This window comes from Diospyros lotus, chromosome 15 (assembly GCF_014633365.1).
Source record: "Diospyros lotus cultivar Yz01 chromosome 15, ASM1463336v1, whole genome shotgun sequence".
In the NCBI taxonomy this organism is placed as follows: domain Eukaryota; kingdom Viridiplantae; phylum Streptophyta; class Magnoliopsida; order Ericales; family Ebenaceae; genus Diospyros; species Diospyros lotus.
The window spans coordinates 17,516,838-17,534,446 of NC_068352.1; the positions used below are offsets into that span (position 1 = coordinate 17,516,838).

At 42.8% G+C, this 17,609-nt stretch overlaps 1 protein-coding gene across 6 annotated transcripts in view; it reads right to left on the reverse strand.

The window, feature by feature from the left end:
* The window catches only part of LOC127792223 (actin-related protein 2/3 complex subunit 1A), a 129,136-nt gene that overhangs the window by 15,481 nt on the left and 96,046 nt on the right, over positions 1–17,609 (reverse strand). For all 6 annotated transcript variants that reach the window (XM_052322663.1, XM_052322666.1, XM_052322664.1 and 3 more), the window contains one exon: positions 14,133–14,202. In XM_052322663.1, coding sequence (XP_052178623.1) covers positions 14,133–14,202 — 70 coding nt within the window. The remainder of the gene's footprint in view (positions 1–14,132; positions 14,203–17,609) is intronic.

Sequence of the window (17,609 nt, forward strand, 5' to 3'; positions counted from 1 at the left end):
CTTGGATCATTCATGAATTGACTCACAACACTAACCGAGAAACTGATGTCTGGTATGAGAAAGATATATAAGTCTACCAACTAACTTCTAATACCGACCCTTTTTAAGTAGAGAACCCTTCTCTTCCTTTTCGAGCTTGGTGGTGGCTTCCATTGGAGTATCAGTAGGTTTTCACCCTAGCATCCCATACTCCTCTAATAGATCCAAGACATATTTTCTCTAAGACAGAGATTCCATTGCTAGATCTGGCCACCTCCATTCCTAGGAAATACGAGAGATTTCCTAAGTCTTTGATATGAAATTCTTTGGCAAGAGTTTTCTTTAGACTAACCATTTCTTTTGTGAAATCACCAGTGATAATAATGTCATCAATATTTACAATCAAAATGGACATTTTACCTTTAGGGGAAGATCTCACAAATAGTGTATGGTTGGCTTGACATTAGGAGTAGCCATGAAGCTTCACCACTCCTATAAATCTCTCAAACCACGCTCTCGGTGATTACTTAAGACCATATAGTGATCTTTTTAACTTGCACACTTGATTCTTTGTAGCTTGTGTTTCAAAACCTGGGGGAATCTTCATATACGCCACTTCTTCTAAGTCACCATTTGAGAAGGAATTATTCACATCAAGTTAAAACAATGGCCAATCTAAGTTTGCTGCTAGAGATAAGAGAACCCAAATAGCATTGATGATGCGAATCAGGTTGCTAAAGCCTCACAAGATCCATTAAGCATCCATGGAGGTCCAATGACAAGGTCAAGAACAAAGAAAATGAAGGAAGCATTAAATAGGCTAATTGAGCACAACTCAAATTCAGACTTTGTTCAAGACTATAATTTACCTGAATTGAGTATTCAAAAAGGTCCATGTTTTGTCAATGCTATCCAAGCTTCTCAATGTAATTTGGAGAGAAACAAACAAGGCATTATCAAATTTGCCCAAATTGGTGGCTGATTGATTGATTGCCACAATTGGTGGCTAATTGATTGATTGCCCAAATTAGTGGTTGATTGATTGATTGTCCAAATTGGTGGATGATTGATTAATTGGAAGAATGTTTGACCACTTCCTTTATCTTGTTTTTTTTCCTACTTTGTTTGTGGCTATATAAGCCAATGTAACCCTATGGGGAATGCACTTTTGAACAATACTAATAGTGAGAGTTTTCTCTTTGGTTCTTCAACGAACTATTCCGAACTTATCAAGATTTCATCGTGTGGCGTTCATTCTTGACTTATCACTCACAATCCTTCTCTTCTATCTTGAGTGTGGCGTCAACCCTAACCCTTTTATACCTTTGGTTCTTATCTCTTTATAGATAACAGGTCAAGGTCCTTTTGTGTTGCTTATTATGAATCTATTTTAGAACGATCCTTGACAAAGGAACCATTTTGAGCATCAGGTCTCACCTTCCTTCGTGAGGTTTGCATCAATTGAGTTTAGCCACAGGTGCAAAGGTTTCTTGGTAGTTAATACCATGAAACTGGGTGAAATCTTTTGCAACAAGACGAGCTTTATACCTATCAACACTCCCATCTTCCTTATACTTTATTGTGAAAATCCATTTGCATCCAACTAGGTTTTTGCCCGAAGGCAGACTAGTGACTTCCCATGTCTAATTCTTCTCTAAAGCATACATCTCATCCAAAGCTGCTGGCTTCTGTGAGGGATCTCTAAAAGCCTCTTGGATGCTGGTGGGGACCTAAATTATATCCAAATTGGTAACAAATGCTCGGAAATTCGGTGAGAGACTCTTGTAAGGGATGTAATTATAAAGGGAATGTTTCGTGCATGATCTCACTCCTTTCCTTAGAGCAATTGGCCAACTCAAATCATTCTCAGGTGTATTACTAGGAATATTTTCAGAAATAGGGTTACCTTCATTCATTGAATCCGAATTGGGCTCTTAGTCAGGTTTGGTTAGTGATCGTAGTTCTTCCTAATTTTGAACATTACTTCTCCTAGAGTAGACATGAAACTTTAATATTTTTTGGCAAGTCTACTTTTATAGAATTAGAAGGAAAAGATGACTCAGATTGAGAGGAAGCACTATGGATTTCAGGTAGTTGGATTGTTGTGGAAGTTTCAGTGACACTGGAGTTGGGAGACAAGGATGTAACACAACGTTTTCATGCATGACAACATTTTACTCCCTCACAACCATTGTTCTTAACCATCCATTGTCATACATGACACGCTATTTGTGTCAAGTATTCTTAACACGTATTTAATTTGCTTACAAACTAACTTGACCATGTAGTGGCAAGTCCAAGTAAGATTTAATTGCATAGTTTCTTTTTTTTTTTTTTTGAATTATTACTTGTTTCATTATTTGAGAAATTCATTGTTTGACAGTTGGTTTGTCAAAAAATTGAATAGATTTATATTGTTATTCTAGAGAGGCCTACTTGCAAACTTGTTTCTCACGATTAGGTATTGATTCCCAAGAATCTTTGCCTTGTGGAGGGAGGTACATCACTGTCAGATCTTAAATCTGACAAGGATGCTCTTCCGTAATTGAGGGAGAACATAGAATAGGTAGGAAAGACAAAACACGAGAAAGAGAGGGGAAGAAGAGAGAAAGAATTAGGAGGGAAAAGATCAGTGGTATTAATCCTGAGATGATCCCCATCCTCGTGCATTCATCTCATTTATAGGAGAGTTACATCTTCAAAGTATTCTCCTAACCACCTTTCTCGGCAGTTAGGGCCAAGTGGCCATATGATCTTGGAGTTCGACTAGCCTCAGAGTATCAACTAATTACAAGTATATCCTGCCCCTAATTAGAGTTATGCCCCTGGGCTGTGACAACTCCCCTCCCCTTGAAATATTTATCGTCCCCAAGAAATCAAAGAAGCCTGGCCACCTTGGGATATTGCTAAAGCAGATTCGGGAGATACTCCCAAGTGGTGTTGTCAGGGTGTGATAAGCTCCTGGTTTACTTGACTTATCAAAGAAGGTCCAAAGGGCAGGGGGCAGGGGCAAGGGAGTAAATTAGCTAGCTAGCATAATAGTCAACCATGTGCGTAGGGGTAGAGAAGGGAAATCGTTGGGTTGTGTAACAACCCAGCAAGTGCGTAACAGATTTCTATTGAGAAGGAGGGGGGAAGAATATGCAGAGGGGGGAGAAGTTGGGGGAGGGGGAGCGTATTCTTGTATTGAGTCTTAGGGAGAGTTAAGTGCCTCTCGAATGTCCAGTTTTCTTCTTGTAATCAGGTTGAGTTGGTGAATTGAATAGAGTTTCTGTGGATTTTCTTTTCTGGTTCCCATCAATTTGGTATCAGAGCATCACTGATCCTAATGGTGAACTTGACAGACCGAGTAGGAGAATTAGAAGGGAGGATGGAAGGCATGCAACTGGGAGTTGATGCCATAAGGGGTGAGATGCAATTGGTGGAGAAGAATGTCTCAAACTTGCTGAAGCGGTTCGCATGGATGAGAATGAGGTGGGAAGAGCAGGAACGAGAGCGAAAGAACAAGGAGAAGATGGGAGGCCAGCCTTCGAAATTCATTTAGGATTCCGAGGCGACCCCGGATGTGGGAGTACGGTGCGCTGAGGCAAGTGGTGCCAATGGGGGTTGGCGGCCTGAAATCAGAGCCGAACGTTATTTTGCGGTGACTGGGATAACTGATGAGGAGAAGATAGATGTAGGAGCCTTGTGTTTGGAGGGAGCTGCTCTGTCGTGGTTCTGATGGGAGGAAAAGCGACGATGGGTGAGGGGTTAGGAGGACTTCAAGTTTCTGTTGAGGAGTCGCTTTTGACCCACCCAAGAAGGCTCTGTTGAGGAGAGCTTTTAAGCCCTCCGGCAAAGGGAAACTGTCCTAGAGTACTGCTAATGCTTCGAGACATTGACATCGCCTTTTGAAAAGTTGCCGGAAGCCATGCTGGAAGGGCATTTCATAAATGGGTTAAAACCTGAAATCAAGGTTGAGTTGAGGGTGTTGAGGCCAAGGGGTTTGGAGCAGATGATAGACTTAGCTCAATGTATAGAGGAGCGGAATCAGGTGGTTCGGGGAGGGGCGGTTGGAGCAGGTTTGAACAAAGGACCAGCCATGCCAAACCCAAATTCAACTTACCAGCAAGGGGGAATTCTGCCACCCTCACAACAACCCCCAAAATTGACAACGGTCAATCCTCCTATCCCAAATCAACCACAGACCATTGGGAGAGGGAGTAACCCACCCTTTAAACGGCTTAGTGAGGCTGAGTGGAAGGCAAAAAGGGATAAGGGCCTATGTTTTCGATGTGATGAGAAGTATACCATAGGCCACAAGTGTAGAAACAAAGAGTTGCAAGTAATGATGATATATGATAAAAAGGTAGAAGAGGAGGTAGAGGGAGAAGAAAAGTTAGAAGAGTTAGTAGGAGAGCTGGCGCAAGATGGGGAGGTCATTGAGCTCTCCATGAATTCTGTGGTTGGATTGACTACACCACAAACTATGAAGCTCAAGGGGGACATAGAGGGGCAGCCGATGGTGGTGCTTATAGATGGAGGGGCAACTCATAACTTCATAGCAACCGAGCTGGTGCAGCAGTTGGCTTTACCAAGGGAGGAGACAACAGGATATGGGGTAGTTATAGGGACTGGAATAGCAGTGCAAGGGGATGGAATTTGCAAGGGAGTGAAGCTTAATCTCCAAAATCTGCAAATCATAGAGGATTTTTTACCTCTGGACTTGGGAAGCTCGGATGTGATTTTAGGAATGAAGTGGCTAGCAGCAGTTGGAAAAATGAATACGGATTGGAAGGCCCTCACAATGAAATTTCAGATAGGAGGCATAACAGTAACCTTGCAAGGGGACCCTAGCTTGAGTAAGACCTTGGTGTCCTTGAAGGTGATGGTGAAGGCCTTTAGGGAAAATGCGGAAGGAATGCCGTTAGAGTTGGGAACCATGGCGGCAGAGATCAAAGAAGCTCAAGAGGAAGCTCCAGTGATGCTAAGGGGGGTGTTGGTTGAGTTTGAGAGGGTTTTATCTACACTGGAGGGGTTGCCACCTTGCAGGAGAAAGGATCACATCATCAATCTAGTTCCGAGAACCACACCAGTTAATGTAGGGCCCTACCGATACCCTATTTGCAAAAAAATGAAATTGAGAAGTTGGTGGGGGAGATGCTGGCTGCTAGAATTATACAGTCTAGTTCCAGCCCATTCTCGAGTCTCGCTTCGTTGGTTAAAAAGAAGGACGGAGGGTGGCGTTTTTGTGTGGACTATAAGGCCTTGAACAAGGTCACTATACCTGTGATAGAGGAGTTACTTGATGAGTTGCATGGTGCCAAGGTCTTTTCCAAGCTCGATTTGAAGTCTAGTTACCATCAGATTAGAGTCAAGTCGGAGGATGTTCCCAAGATAGCTTTCAGGACTCATGAAGGGCATTACAAGTTCCTAGTAATGCCATTCGAGCTGACGAATGCACTAGCCACCTTCCAATCTTTGATAAACGATGTTTTTAGAGAATATTTACGGTGTTTTGTGTTGGTGTTCTTTGATGACATATTGGTATATAGCAGGGATTTTGAACAACATGCACAACATCTATGTTGTGTCTTAAAGGTACTAGCGGACAACCAACTCTTTGCCAATAGGAAGAAGTGCGTGCTTGGATAGTTGGAAATCGAATATTTAGGCCACATTATATCTCATCGTGGGGTTTCAGCTGATGGAAGTAAGATACAAGCCATGTTAGAGTGGCCTACTCCTACATCGGTGAAGGAATTGAGGGGGTTCCTTGGCCTTACGGGGTATTATAGACGCTTTATGAGGGATTATGGCAGGTTAGCAAGGCCGCTAACGAAGAGGTTAAGGAAGAATAACTTCTTCTGGGATGAGGCAGCCGAGCAGGCCTTCCAACAACTTAAGGCTAAAATAGTATCCCTATTCGTTTTAGCCTTACTGGACTTTGGGAAGCCCTTCGTTATTGAGGCTGATGAATCGGGACAAGGTATGGGGGCTGTATTAATGCAAGAGCAAAGGCCTATTGCTTATTTCAGTCATGCTTTCAGTCAGTTAGGGAGAAAAAAATCTGTTTATGAGAGGGAACTGATGGCCATAGTGTTTGTTGTGCAAAAATGGAGACATTACTTGTTAGGCAGAAAGTTTGTGGTTTGAACAGATCAAAGGAGTCTCAAATACTTGATGGAACAGCAGGTGGTGAATCCGGAATACTTGAAATGGATGGTGAAATTGTTGGGGTTTCAATTTGAGATACAATACCGACCGGCTTTGGAAAACAAAGCTGCTGATGGGTTGTCTAGGATCTGCCACCCAGCAACAATAATGGCCTTAACAGTGCCTAAAGTGGTCCAAATGGATAAGTTAGTCAATGAGTTAAAGGCATATGCAAGATTGCAAAAAATTATTTGGGAGCTCCAGGCTGATCCAACTTCACACCCCAACTTCTAGCTAGTGGACAACTTTCTCCTTTACAAAGGCAGGCTCTACTTACCCAAGGGCTCCCCTCTCATTCCATTGTTACTTCATGAGAGGCATGATGGGAGCATAGGGGGACACTTAGGATTCTTAAAAACCTACAAGAAGGTGGCAACAAATGTTTGTTGGCAGGGAATGAAGAAGGATATATATAAGTATGTAAGTGATTGCTCTGTTTGCCAACGAAATAAATATATGGCTTTAGCACCAGGGGGACTCTTGTAGCCTCTTCCGATCCCAACCCAAATTTGGGACGACATTGCTATGGACTTCATTGAGGGATTGACAAAGTCGGGCAAGATGGATTCAATTTTGGTGGTGGTGGACAAACTTAGTAAGTATGGGCATTTCATTGGACTTAAACACCTGTTTACAGTAGGAGAGGTGGTTGGAATTTTTATTAAGTGGTGAGACTTCATGGAATTCCAAGGTCCATCGTATTGGATAGAGACAAAATTTTCATGAGCAAATTTTGGGAGGAGATGTCCCAACTACAAGGTACCAAACTCAACAGAAGCACAACCTATCACCTTCAAACGGATGGCCAAACTGAGGTACTTAACCGAACTTTAGAAACCTACCTCCGCTATTTTACTTTCTCAAAACCCAAGGCATGGTACATATGGCTACCTTGGGCTGAATTATGGTATAATACCTCCTACCACACGGCTGCCAAGGTGACTCCATTTCAAGCAGTGTATAGGCGAGAACCACCACCCTTATTGAGGTTTGAGAAGGGAACTACCCCTGTTTCAATGGTGGAGCAGCAACTGGTTGAGAGAGACTTAATTCTTGAGGAATTGAAGGCCCAACTGATAAGAGCACAAGCAATGATGAAGAAGAGAGCAGATCTGAAAAGAAGGGAGGTGAAGTACAAGGAAGGAGACTGGGTTTATTTGACGTTAAGGCCATATCGGCAAAAATCATTGGCTACTCGTGCAAATGAAAAGTTGGTTGCCCGCTATTATGGTCCATTTCAAATTGAGAAGGAAGTAGGTCCGGTAGCTTATAAGCTAATACTGCCATCTCATTGTCCAATCCATCCAGTATTTCACGTGTCCCAGCTACAGGAGGCAAGAGGGGCATTGGAGGCTAATGTGGAGCTTCCTCGATAGCTAAATGAAGACCTTGAGATGCTGGTGGAACCGAAGGCAGTGTTGGGAGTTCGACCAGGGACCGGAAAGAACTTACGGGGGTTAGAAGTGCTCATACAATGGAAGGGGCTACCCCCATTGGAAGCTACTTGGGAACCTTACCACTTGATCCAACAACAGTTTCCTTTTTTCAACCTTGAGGACAAGGTGAAAGTTTGGGGGGGGGGGGGGGGTAATGATAGGCCCCCGGTTTACTTGACTTATCAAAGAAGGTCCAAGGGGCAAGGGTGTAAATTGGCTGGCTGGCATAACAACCAGCCATGCGTGTAGGGGTAGAGAAGGGAAATCGCTGGGTTGTGTAACAACCCAACAAGTGTGTAACAGATTTTTGTTGAGGAGGAGGGGGGGAATAATATGTAGAGGGGGAGAAGTTGGGGGAGGGGGAGAGTATTCTTGTATTGAGTCTTAGGGAGAGTTAAGGGCCTCTCGAATACCCATTTTTCTTCTTGTAATCGGGTTGAGTTGGTGAATTGAATAGAGCTTCTGTGGATTTTCTTTTCTAGTTCCCATCAGGGTGCAGGTGCGACCACTGCACCAAAACTTGTGTGAGGGGCACTGAGTCCTTGTAGATCACTCATTTGTCTAGGATAGCTTGAGGTTCCACCTTTACCACCCGATCTTCCACCTTTTCTGGTACTTTTCTACTGACTGTCTCAGATGGCCCAACTGCTTTCTTTAGGAGTGACACATGAAACACGAGGTGTAGTCCTACCCCCTTTGGAAGTTGTAACCAGTAGGCCACCTATCCAACTTTAGCAAGAACTCAGCAGGGCCCATAATACTTTGGGTTGATCTTAGACGTAGGTCCCTTGCAAAAAAGGTGTTGTTGAAACCTTTTAACTTTCAAATAGACTTCCTCACTCACTTCAAATGTCCTATCTAAGCGGTGTCTATCAGCCAATTGCTTCATCCTTCATGGTAAGCTCTGTCTTAATAGACTGCAGTGCTTCCTGCCTTGCCTGTAAGTACTAATCAGCCGAAGTTTCAGCTGGAGTGTAGTGCATAACGACTGGGATTATCGAGGGAGGGTAACCAAATAGAACTTCAAAGGGGGTTCTCTTATGAGCCGTGTGGAAGTTGGTGTTGTACCACCACTGGGCCAGTGCCATCCATCTACTCCAACTCCTAGGTTTAGTGGAGTTTAGGCACCTTAAGTATGTCTCTAAACACTGGTTCACACGCTTTGTTTGTCCATCGGTATCTGGATGATAAGCCGAAGACATTTGTAGCTTGATTCCCAATCCTTGAAATAGTGTCTTCCAAAGCTGACTTGTGAATACCTTGTCTTTGTCAAAGACAACAACCTTTGGTAGCCCATGTATCTTGAAAACCGAATCCATCAATTTTTGGGCCACCTTAGTAGCAGTAAAGCGGTGTGCCAAGGTGATGAAGTGGCTGAACTTTGTCATCCGGTCCACGACCACTAAGGTAGTATTGAACCCTTCAGATTTGGGCTGACCCTCTAGAAAGTCCATGGTGATTTGTTCCCATGTTTGAGATGGAATCTCTAGACGTTGTAAGAGGCCTGGAGAAGGCACCTGCTCACGCTTGCATCGCTAGCAGGTAGTGCACTGGAGCACATACTTGGTCACATCTCTTTTTAATCCTGGCTAGTAAAAAAGTTACCTCACCCTATGGTAGGTGACATTCAGCCCCGAATGGCCTCCTATGGGAGAATCATGCAATGATTGAAGGATCAATTGCCTGGGTTGCTCATCTTCCCTTATGACCACCCTGCTATGGTATCTTAGGAGTCCTCCCTTGAATGTGTACCTGGTCCCCTCTTAAAGAGTGTATCGCTAGCCTAGAGAGCCTCTCTTGAATCCACGGGGTGCTCATAGCTATGTGATGCCTTGTACCCAATCTGACACCAGGGCTGATATGGCATGGCTGATATGGCATGGCAAGTGACTGTGTTCTCTCATCTTGATAACGCATCTGCCACCAAATTCTCCTTCCCTTCTCTACACTGAATGCAGTAATCAAACCCCATCAACTTGGTGATTCCCTTCCTTTGTAATTGGTTGTGTGCTCTTTGTTGGGAGAGGAACTTATGACTCTAATGGTCTGTTCTAATGATAAGCCTCCTCCCTTCCAAATAATACCTCAACTTCTCTATGACCATCAGAACAAGAAGTAATTCTTTATCATAGATGCTCAACTCTACATGTCGTGGGGCCAATGCTTGACTTAGAAAAGCCACCAGTCTCTCCTCCTGAATTAGTACAACCCCTATTCCTATGTCACAACCAATTGTTTCTAGAATGAACTCCTTGGAAAGGTCAGGTAAGGCTAGGATTGTGGATCATGGCCTCCTTTAAAGCATCGAAAGCCTTCTCTGCCTCAAGTCCCCAATTAAAGTTGTTCTTCTTCAACAGATTAGTGAGGGGCTTACTTATTACCCCATAACCCTTGATATATCTTCGATAGTACCTGGTAAGCCCTAGGAACCCTCTCAACTCTTTCAAGGTTTTAGGAGTGGGCCACTGCTCCATAGCTGCAACTCTCTAAGGGTCAGTACTCACCCCTTGACCCATGATAATGTGGCCAAGGTATTCCACCCTTGTTTCTGCAAAAGTAAACTTAGACCTCTTCACATAAAGTTGATGGGCTTTGAGGATCTCGAAGGCCAAATGCTGGTCTAGGTTAGGGCTATAGACTAGGATATCATTGAAAAATACCAGCACAAATTTTCATAGATAAGGGGAAAAATGCAGTTCATCAAGGCTTGAAAGGTTACAGGGGCATTTGTGAGTTCAAATGGCATAACCAAGAACTCATAATGTCCTTGGTGAGTCCTGAAAGCTGTTTTTGGATAGTCATCTGGGTTCATCCTAATATGGTGATACCTTGAGGTGAGGTCTAATTTAGAAAAAATGGATGCTTTGGTTAGTTCATCAAGAAGGCCCTCAATGACAAGGATTGGATTTTTTTTTTTTTTTTTTTTTATGGTTGTAGAGTTTAGTTGTCAGTAGTCCACACAGAATCTCCATGAGCCATCTTTTTTCTTAACTAGGAGAACTGACTAGTGAGGCAAATGGGCTTTGGCTTGGTTGGATTAAGAATTTGTTCAACATATCCTTCACCAGTTTTTCAATCTCGGCCTTTTGTACAAGGGAGTAGCAATACGCTCTTAGATTTATCGGTTCACTGTTGGGTTTAAAGTGGATGGAATGATCAAGGAACCGGTGTCGGGGAAGGGTTGTGGGGTCGGTAAAGAGTTCCTCAAATTCCATCAACAATTTATGAATAGGTTCATAGGAGTGTACCTATGGGGTGGCTACTACCGTGGCTCGGGGTAGGGACTGCCATTGCCTTCTTGGTTTGCCTTGGCACTTGTCCTCCCTCTCATCTGTTTTTGTCTCCAGGGCATATAGGGAGTGCAGTTGCCCAACTGAGGTTCCCCCTTGCTCCATCAACTTCCGTAGTTTCTTCCCTGACACTACCTTGTACTCCCCTTTGTCCACGCAGCCCCTAAGAGTGATCTTCTGTTCCCCCATCTCGAAGGTGACTTCTAGTGTGTTGAAGTCAAATACCAGGGGACTCACTATCCTCATCCAATTGACCCTAGGCACTACATGGCATCTTCCTAACTTGAGAATTCTCAAATCTACTGCAAACTCATGTCCACTCATCACCCATTGGAATCTCTTGCATGTAAATTTACTCACCATCCTGCTCCCGTTAAATATTAGCATAGACAAGGGAGGAGTCTCCTGCAATTCACATTGCAGGGCAGTGGTCGTTTCTTCATCTAAGAAACTATGGGTGTTGCCACTGTCGATAAGCACCGCCAATTTCCTTTTTCCCCACCATTCCTTTAACCTTCAATACCTTGATTGAGGCACATCCTTACAAGGCATGCATGGAAATTTCACATTCTCCTTCAACCTGTCCTTTAAGATCCTCTCCTTCTTTAGCATCCTCTTCTTCCTCCTCACCTTGTCCCTCCATAATTAGCAGCATCCTCTTACATTGATGTCCCTACCCAAATTTTTCACCACAACGGAAGTAGAGCCCCATCTGCCTTTTCTAACCCAAGGTCAAGGCCATGGCTAGGGTTGGGGCTGGTTGCTTCCTTCCCATTGATCCATACCTCTGCCACGCCTGGTTATTTCCCCTATTCATCCCACTGTTAGAAGTCTCCTCTCAATTACCTTTAGAGGATAGCCTATGCCTCTTAGCAAAGGTTTCTAGGGATAGCTCGTGAAGGCGGGCTTGCTTCGCTGCCTATTCAACTGATGTTGGATAGAGCATCTTCACGGTGGGCCAAATCAGATCATCCAATCCACTGATGAAGCTTGACGCAAAATATGCTTCATCCAAGGAGGGGTGAGACATGGAGAGTAAGGATCTGAGTTCCTCGAACCTAACTTGGTATTCCTCTACTGTTCCCTTTTGTGTGAGCTTGTTGAACTCCTCTATAACATCGGTCCTAGTCTTCTCCCCAAACCTGCTACATAGGCCATTCACAAATTCTGGCCAACTCTATTCTACCCTTCCTCTGCTCCAATTTTAAAACCAGGCATCGGCCACATCGTCCAGGTAATTGGTGGCCAAGTTCACCTTCTCCCTTTTGACCACTTTGTATTAGTAGAACACCCTCTCACATCGTCAACTCCACCATCTAGGCCGATCTCGTTCAAACGCAGGGATATCCATCCTTGGTCCCTGAAATGTGGGGTGAGCTCCCCCAACTCCTTTATTGAACGTCTCCTCCTCCGTTTCCCCCCTGTCCCCAGTTTCCATCTGATTCTAAGGCCTTTGCTTGTTCCTCTGCGTTGTCAAAATTGGCACCGAGGAGGCCCTGGGAGGGAAATCCGTCAGTAATCTGGTGTTAGGCTGCCGAGCAAACATGCTCAAGGTAACACTAAGTTGCTGGCTCAGCCCCGCAAATTCCTCCCTAATTCCATTGACAGCCGAATCTAGATTAGCCGCATTCTCTGATCTACTCCAGCTAATCTCCTTCTAAGCCTACCGAATTCCCATCTCCAATGTCTCCAGATGATCATCCACCTGCTCTTGGATTTCATCTATTTCGCCCGAGTACCTTTTGCCATAACCCATTCCAGCCAATTCGTTGACGCTGATACCAATTGTCAGATCTCAAATCTGACAGGGAGGCTCTTCCATAATTGAGGAAGAACATAGAATAGGCGGGAAAGACAAACATGAGAAAGAGAGGGGAGAAGAGAGAAAAAAGAGAGAGAGAGAGAGAAAATTGAAAGAATTAGGAGGGAAAAGATTAATGGTATGAATCCTCACATGATCCCCATCCTCATGCATTCATCTTATTTATAGGAGAGTTACATCTCTAGAGTATTCTCCTAACCACCTCTCTTAGCAGTTAGGGCCAAGTGGCCATATGCACTTGGAGTCCTACTAGCCTTAGAATATCAACTAATTACAAGAATATCTTCCCCCTAGTTACAGTTATGCCCTCGGGCTGTGACAATCACTTGCATCCTTTGTATCTTTAAGAAAACACCAACATGTTTTGTCTTGCAAACAAAAATCTAAAATCTGCAGATACTTGTATAGAAATATAACACAAAGACTCCATCTAAGAAAATGCCACTTAAATAAAGAAAAAGATTCGATGTTAATAAGCATAAATGTGAATTATTTGGTCCTTAATGTTTATTCTTCTTTCAATCCAAACACATCACCAAAATTAAAAAAAAAAAAAAAAACAAAATTTTAAGAAATCAATAGATTGCCCAATAATATGTTGTCATCCTTTATGGTGATTGGTGACTATATAATTTTAAACTATCTTACCTAGCAACATGGAATGGGAATGGAATGTGTTAAACAGGATGTTATACAGATTAGCATTTTCTACAAAGAATGAGACATGCATCTTTTCTTCAAGTAACACGACAACCATTTCTTTTATATCTTGTTGCATAAAACTCACATATAGATCTGAGAGTTTGTTGTATTTAATATTTTTCCCATTCACAGAGACCATTACATAAATTAATATGAAAACATTTTAGATGGCTTTAAATCACTAAATTCAACCTAAGCAAACAATGTCCGTACATGTGCATGCCAGTTCCTAATTTGTGAAGCTATTAGTACCCTCCAGAAAAACTTAATAACATAATGACAAAAAAAAAAAAAGGTGAAGATTTGAAAAGGCTTTTCATAAATGAAAACAAAACAACAGTTTTCACAGGCAACAATCCTTACTGCTCTATGAATCATTTGACAGATATCAAGAACTATTAAAAAAATAACTAACACCAATTACAGGCAACATCCCTCATTCCCTTAGATTGTGGTCCTCCTTTAACCTCAACAATACCCAAATGAAAATGTAGATCACTTGTGGCATTTCTGATATTCTGCTCATATAGCATTCCTAACATGACTGGCACATTTGAGAAGTAATAAATAAGGGCATTGTAGTCTGTTGCTTAGAAATGACAGGAAACAAATGCACCTTTTGAATGTTTATGTGATTTCTGATATTCTGCTCATATAGCATTACTTAATAGGAAGGTAACTGCAAAATAGTATGTAAAATGTACGCACATTATTAGGATGCCAAGCAACACACGTCACAGAAGATTCGTGCCTTTTCCTGATAAGTTTACTGACCCACCTGAAATAATACATCCGACAAGCACATCAACAGTTGAAGTAACAAAGAATATTAGAAATTACAAGATAAAATCCATATGCTGGAACTATTCAAATGGAGTAACTAATTCATTGATTTACCAAAATAATGAGAGAGATGAGAGAGAGAGAGAGAGAGAGAGAGAGAGAGCAACAGTCAGGAATAGATAAAAGTTTTGATTAGCCAAAAAGGGCGATACAACCAACATTGTGCTTGAGTTGATACCCTGAGCATTCTCCAGTTGGCAACATTTGAGACATGATCACTTTGTGTATTTTCATGTGTGCATTGTTGCATGAATGTTTTGGCTTGCATCTGATGTGTATTTGAGTATGAATGAGATATGCTTGTGGTATGTGTTGGGCATCACATGGCACAAGGACATTGTTTTGACTAAGATATAGAAAACAAGGCACTATCATAATCTTTCCTTGTGGATGAAGTGGCGGAGCTTAGGCTGAATGAGCTGTAAACTGGCCTCTCCAAAGGACAAAGCGGCCCAGGCTTGTGTGTATTGGGTACCATGTGGAAAGAAAAATGATGTTTTGATACATTGTTGCATATCTTACATGTTTCATGCATTGCACGTAACCTTCCTGAGCTTGTGAAGTTGAATCCTTGAATTTTCTCACATCTTACAAAGAGACCTATCAGAGTATGTGGATAAGTTTGCCTTTAATGTGATTTGGGATGCCATGTGGGCTGGAAACCATATAGCAATTTGTTTATCATGAAAGCGTGGGTTGTAGCATGTGAATGGATATGTGAAGAGTCTATTCTTGATAAGTGGAGAAGGAGATTAACCAGGGTGTAAACTGATAGCAAGCCAAAAAAAAAAAAAAAAAAAAGGAGTTTTAAGTAAGACCCAGGGGTCAGTTGACCAGTGACTCAACTGTCAAGTTGGCTTGAGAGCTCTGGGTTAGCTGGAAGCTCAACTGTTGGATCAAATGGTCAACTGCCCAACTGATTGTTCCAACCTGAATGAGTTAGGGGTCAATTGCAAAGGTACTAGTCGACTGTGGTGATTGATTAGAGGGATGCATCATACATGTAGTATTACAAGGTAGACTGAGAGCAGAAATAGAGATTTGACTGTCGAAAACAAAAGCCAAGAACATTGATTGTGGAATCAGACAGTTGACTGTCCAAAGTATGTAAAGTCACAAGGAAATGAAAGAACTAGCAGAATGGAAAAGGAAAGAATCTCTGGTATTTATAATTGTTGTAGATCCTAAAGAAAGTTTCAGGGCATGATTTTAATGAACTTAGGAGTGGAAGAGGGCCGCCAAATGTGCTCACTATGAGGAAGAGAGAGAGAGAGAAAGAGAGAGGGAGAAGAAATTAACTTCTACTGACTTACTCTTAGGCCATTACTGAGAGGCAAGAACTTGGGGATTCTCCACTGCAATCCCCACTGAGGGAGATCCACGAAAGGTGATATGCAACTGGGTATTCCCAAGAGATAAGGTACATTTATTCACCATTATCATATGTCATGTAACCGGGTACAAGGTGAGAAATAATGGCAGGAAAGGATAATATGGATTGTATCAGGGGTCCTATTGTGTAATAAGGGAAACGAGAAAGTTAGATAGAAGTGTGTAGAAGATGTATGGTTTGAATTTCAAACGCTAATCCTCTCGGGATTGGTATATAAGCCGAATCCTTTGGCTAATTAAAGCATCGGTGAATACAATTGATTCAATTCCCACCCTTCTCTCTCTCTCTCTCAATTCTTCTCTTTCTCCTACTATTCTCTTCGATCGGACACAATTCTCCCTCAATTACAAGAGAATTCCCCTCTTCATAATTAGATTATGACAATTTGGTATCAGAGCAAGGTCCCAGACGCAAGGAAAGATCCTCTTGATTTGATTATGGCGGATGGAACAAGGATGAAGTAGATGGAGGCACAACTCCAACAAGTGTCAGCGACGGTAGCAGACATGTAGATCTGAATGGGAACACTTGAGAGTTCGATAGACTTGGTGGTTGAAGATGAGGATCAAAGGGGTGATGAATAGGTGGCGCGAAGAGAGCAGGGAGCAGAATGTGAGGTTGCAAGATTAGATGAGGGAGTAGGACCAAATCTTACGGGATCAAATGCATCAGTTTATGATGATGTTCACCAGCCAAACCCAAGTAAGACTCCTGAATTCCCTCTGAGGGAGAGATTTGTGCCAATCTTACTCGGTCAGGGAGTGAATTCCCAATTTGATGGACCAGCTGAAATTGAGATTAAGCCTCAAGGAGTAGGGGAGAATGAAGGAGGAAGGAGGCATGGAAATGCGGTTGGTTCTAATCAGATCGGATTTCCAATGCCGAAGATGGAGATCCCCTTATTTGATGCCCATAACCCAAGATGGTGGGTGAAGCACTATGAACAGATGTTCAGCCTCTACAATGTGGGTGAACAACAGAAGGTGACCTTAGCGACTGCCTATCTGAACAACACGGGAGGCGCGATGTTCCAAGGATGGAGTGGGGTGAAGGACAATTGTTCATGGACAGATTTTGTGGAGGATCTCTGTAATCGTTTTGGGGAAAGAGGAATGTTGGATGTCGAGGAATTTAACAAATTAAAATAAGAGGGAACGGTCCAAACCTATCAGCACAAATTTGAGGAGTTAAAAGCTCTAATGCTGATATTAAATCCCACCCTTATTGAAAATTATTTCGTATCAAGCTTCATTACAGGCTTGAATGAGGAGTTACGTTCTACAGTCAAGATGTTTCAACCTAAGACCATCAAGTAAGCTGCGGAGGCATTTATGAAAAAACAAAGAGGGATCAGTAAGGGGTGGCAGAGTGGATCAATACAACAGGGGAACTAGGGGTGGAGTAAAGGAGCTAGACAAATTGGTCAGGGGGGTAAGGGGTTGGCTCTTCTGGCACCCCTACACCAGATGGCCAATAAGTTGCTGGAACAGAGGAGGTAGGCAGGCCTCTATTTTCGATGCGGAGACAAATACTCCTCGGGACATCAGTGTAAACATCAGCTATTACTACAGGAGGGAAATGAGGAAGAGGAAAGAGAAGGGAAAGAGGAAGGCAGTCAGGGGGAGGAAGAAGAGGAAGAGAAGGTGGAGATCTCACTACACGCGTTAAAAGGATTGACCAACAATAAGATTATAAAGGTGGAAGGAAGGGCCCGGGACAATAGCTTGATGATACTAATCGACAGTGGAAGCACCCATAGCTTACTAGATGAAGGGACGGCTATGAAGCTAAAGTGCAGCCTCATTGGGACTCACCCCCTATCAGTTATTGTAGCTAATGGGCAGAAGGTGTTATGCAAGTTAACATGCATGGGGTTTTGTTGGTAGATGCAGGGGGAAGATTTTGAAGCTGACCTACGATTACTTAAATTGGGAGGATGTGACATTGTC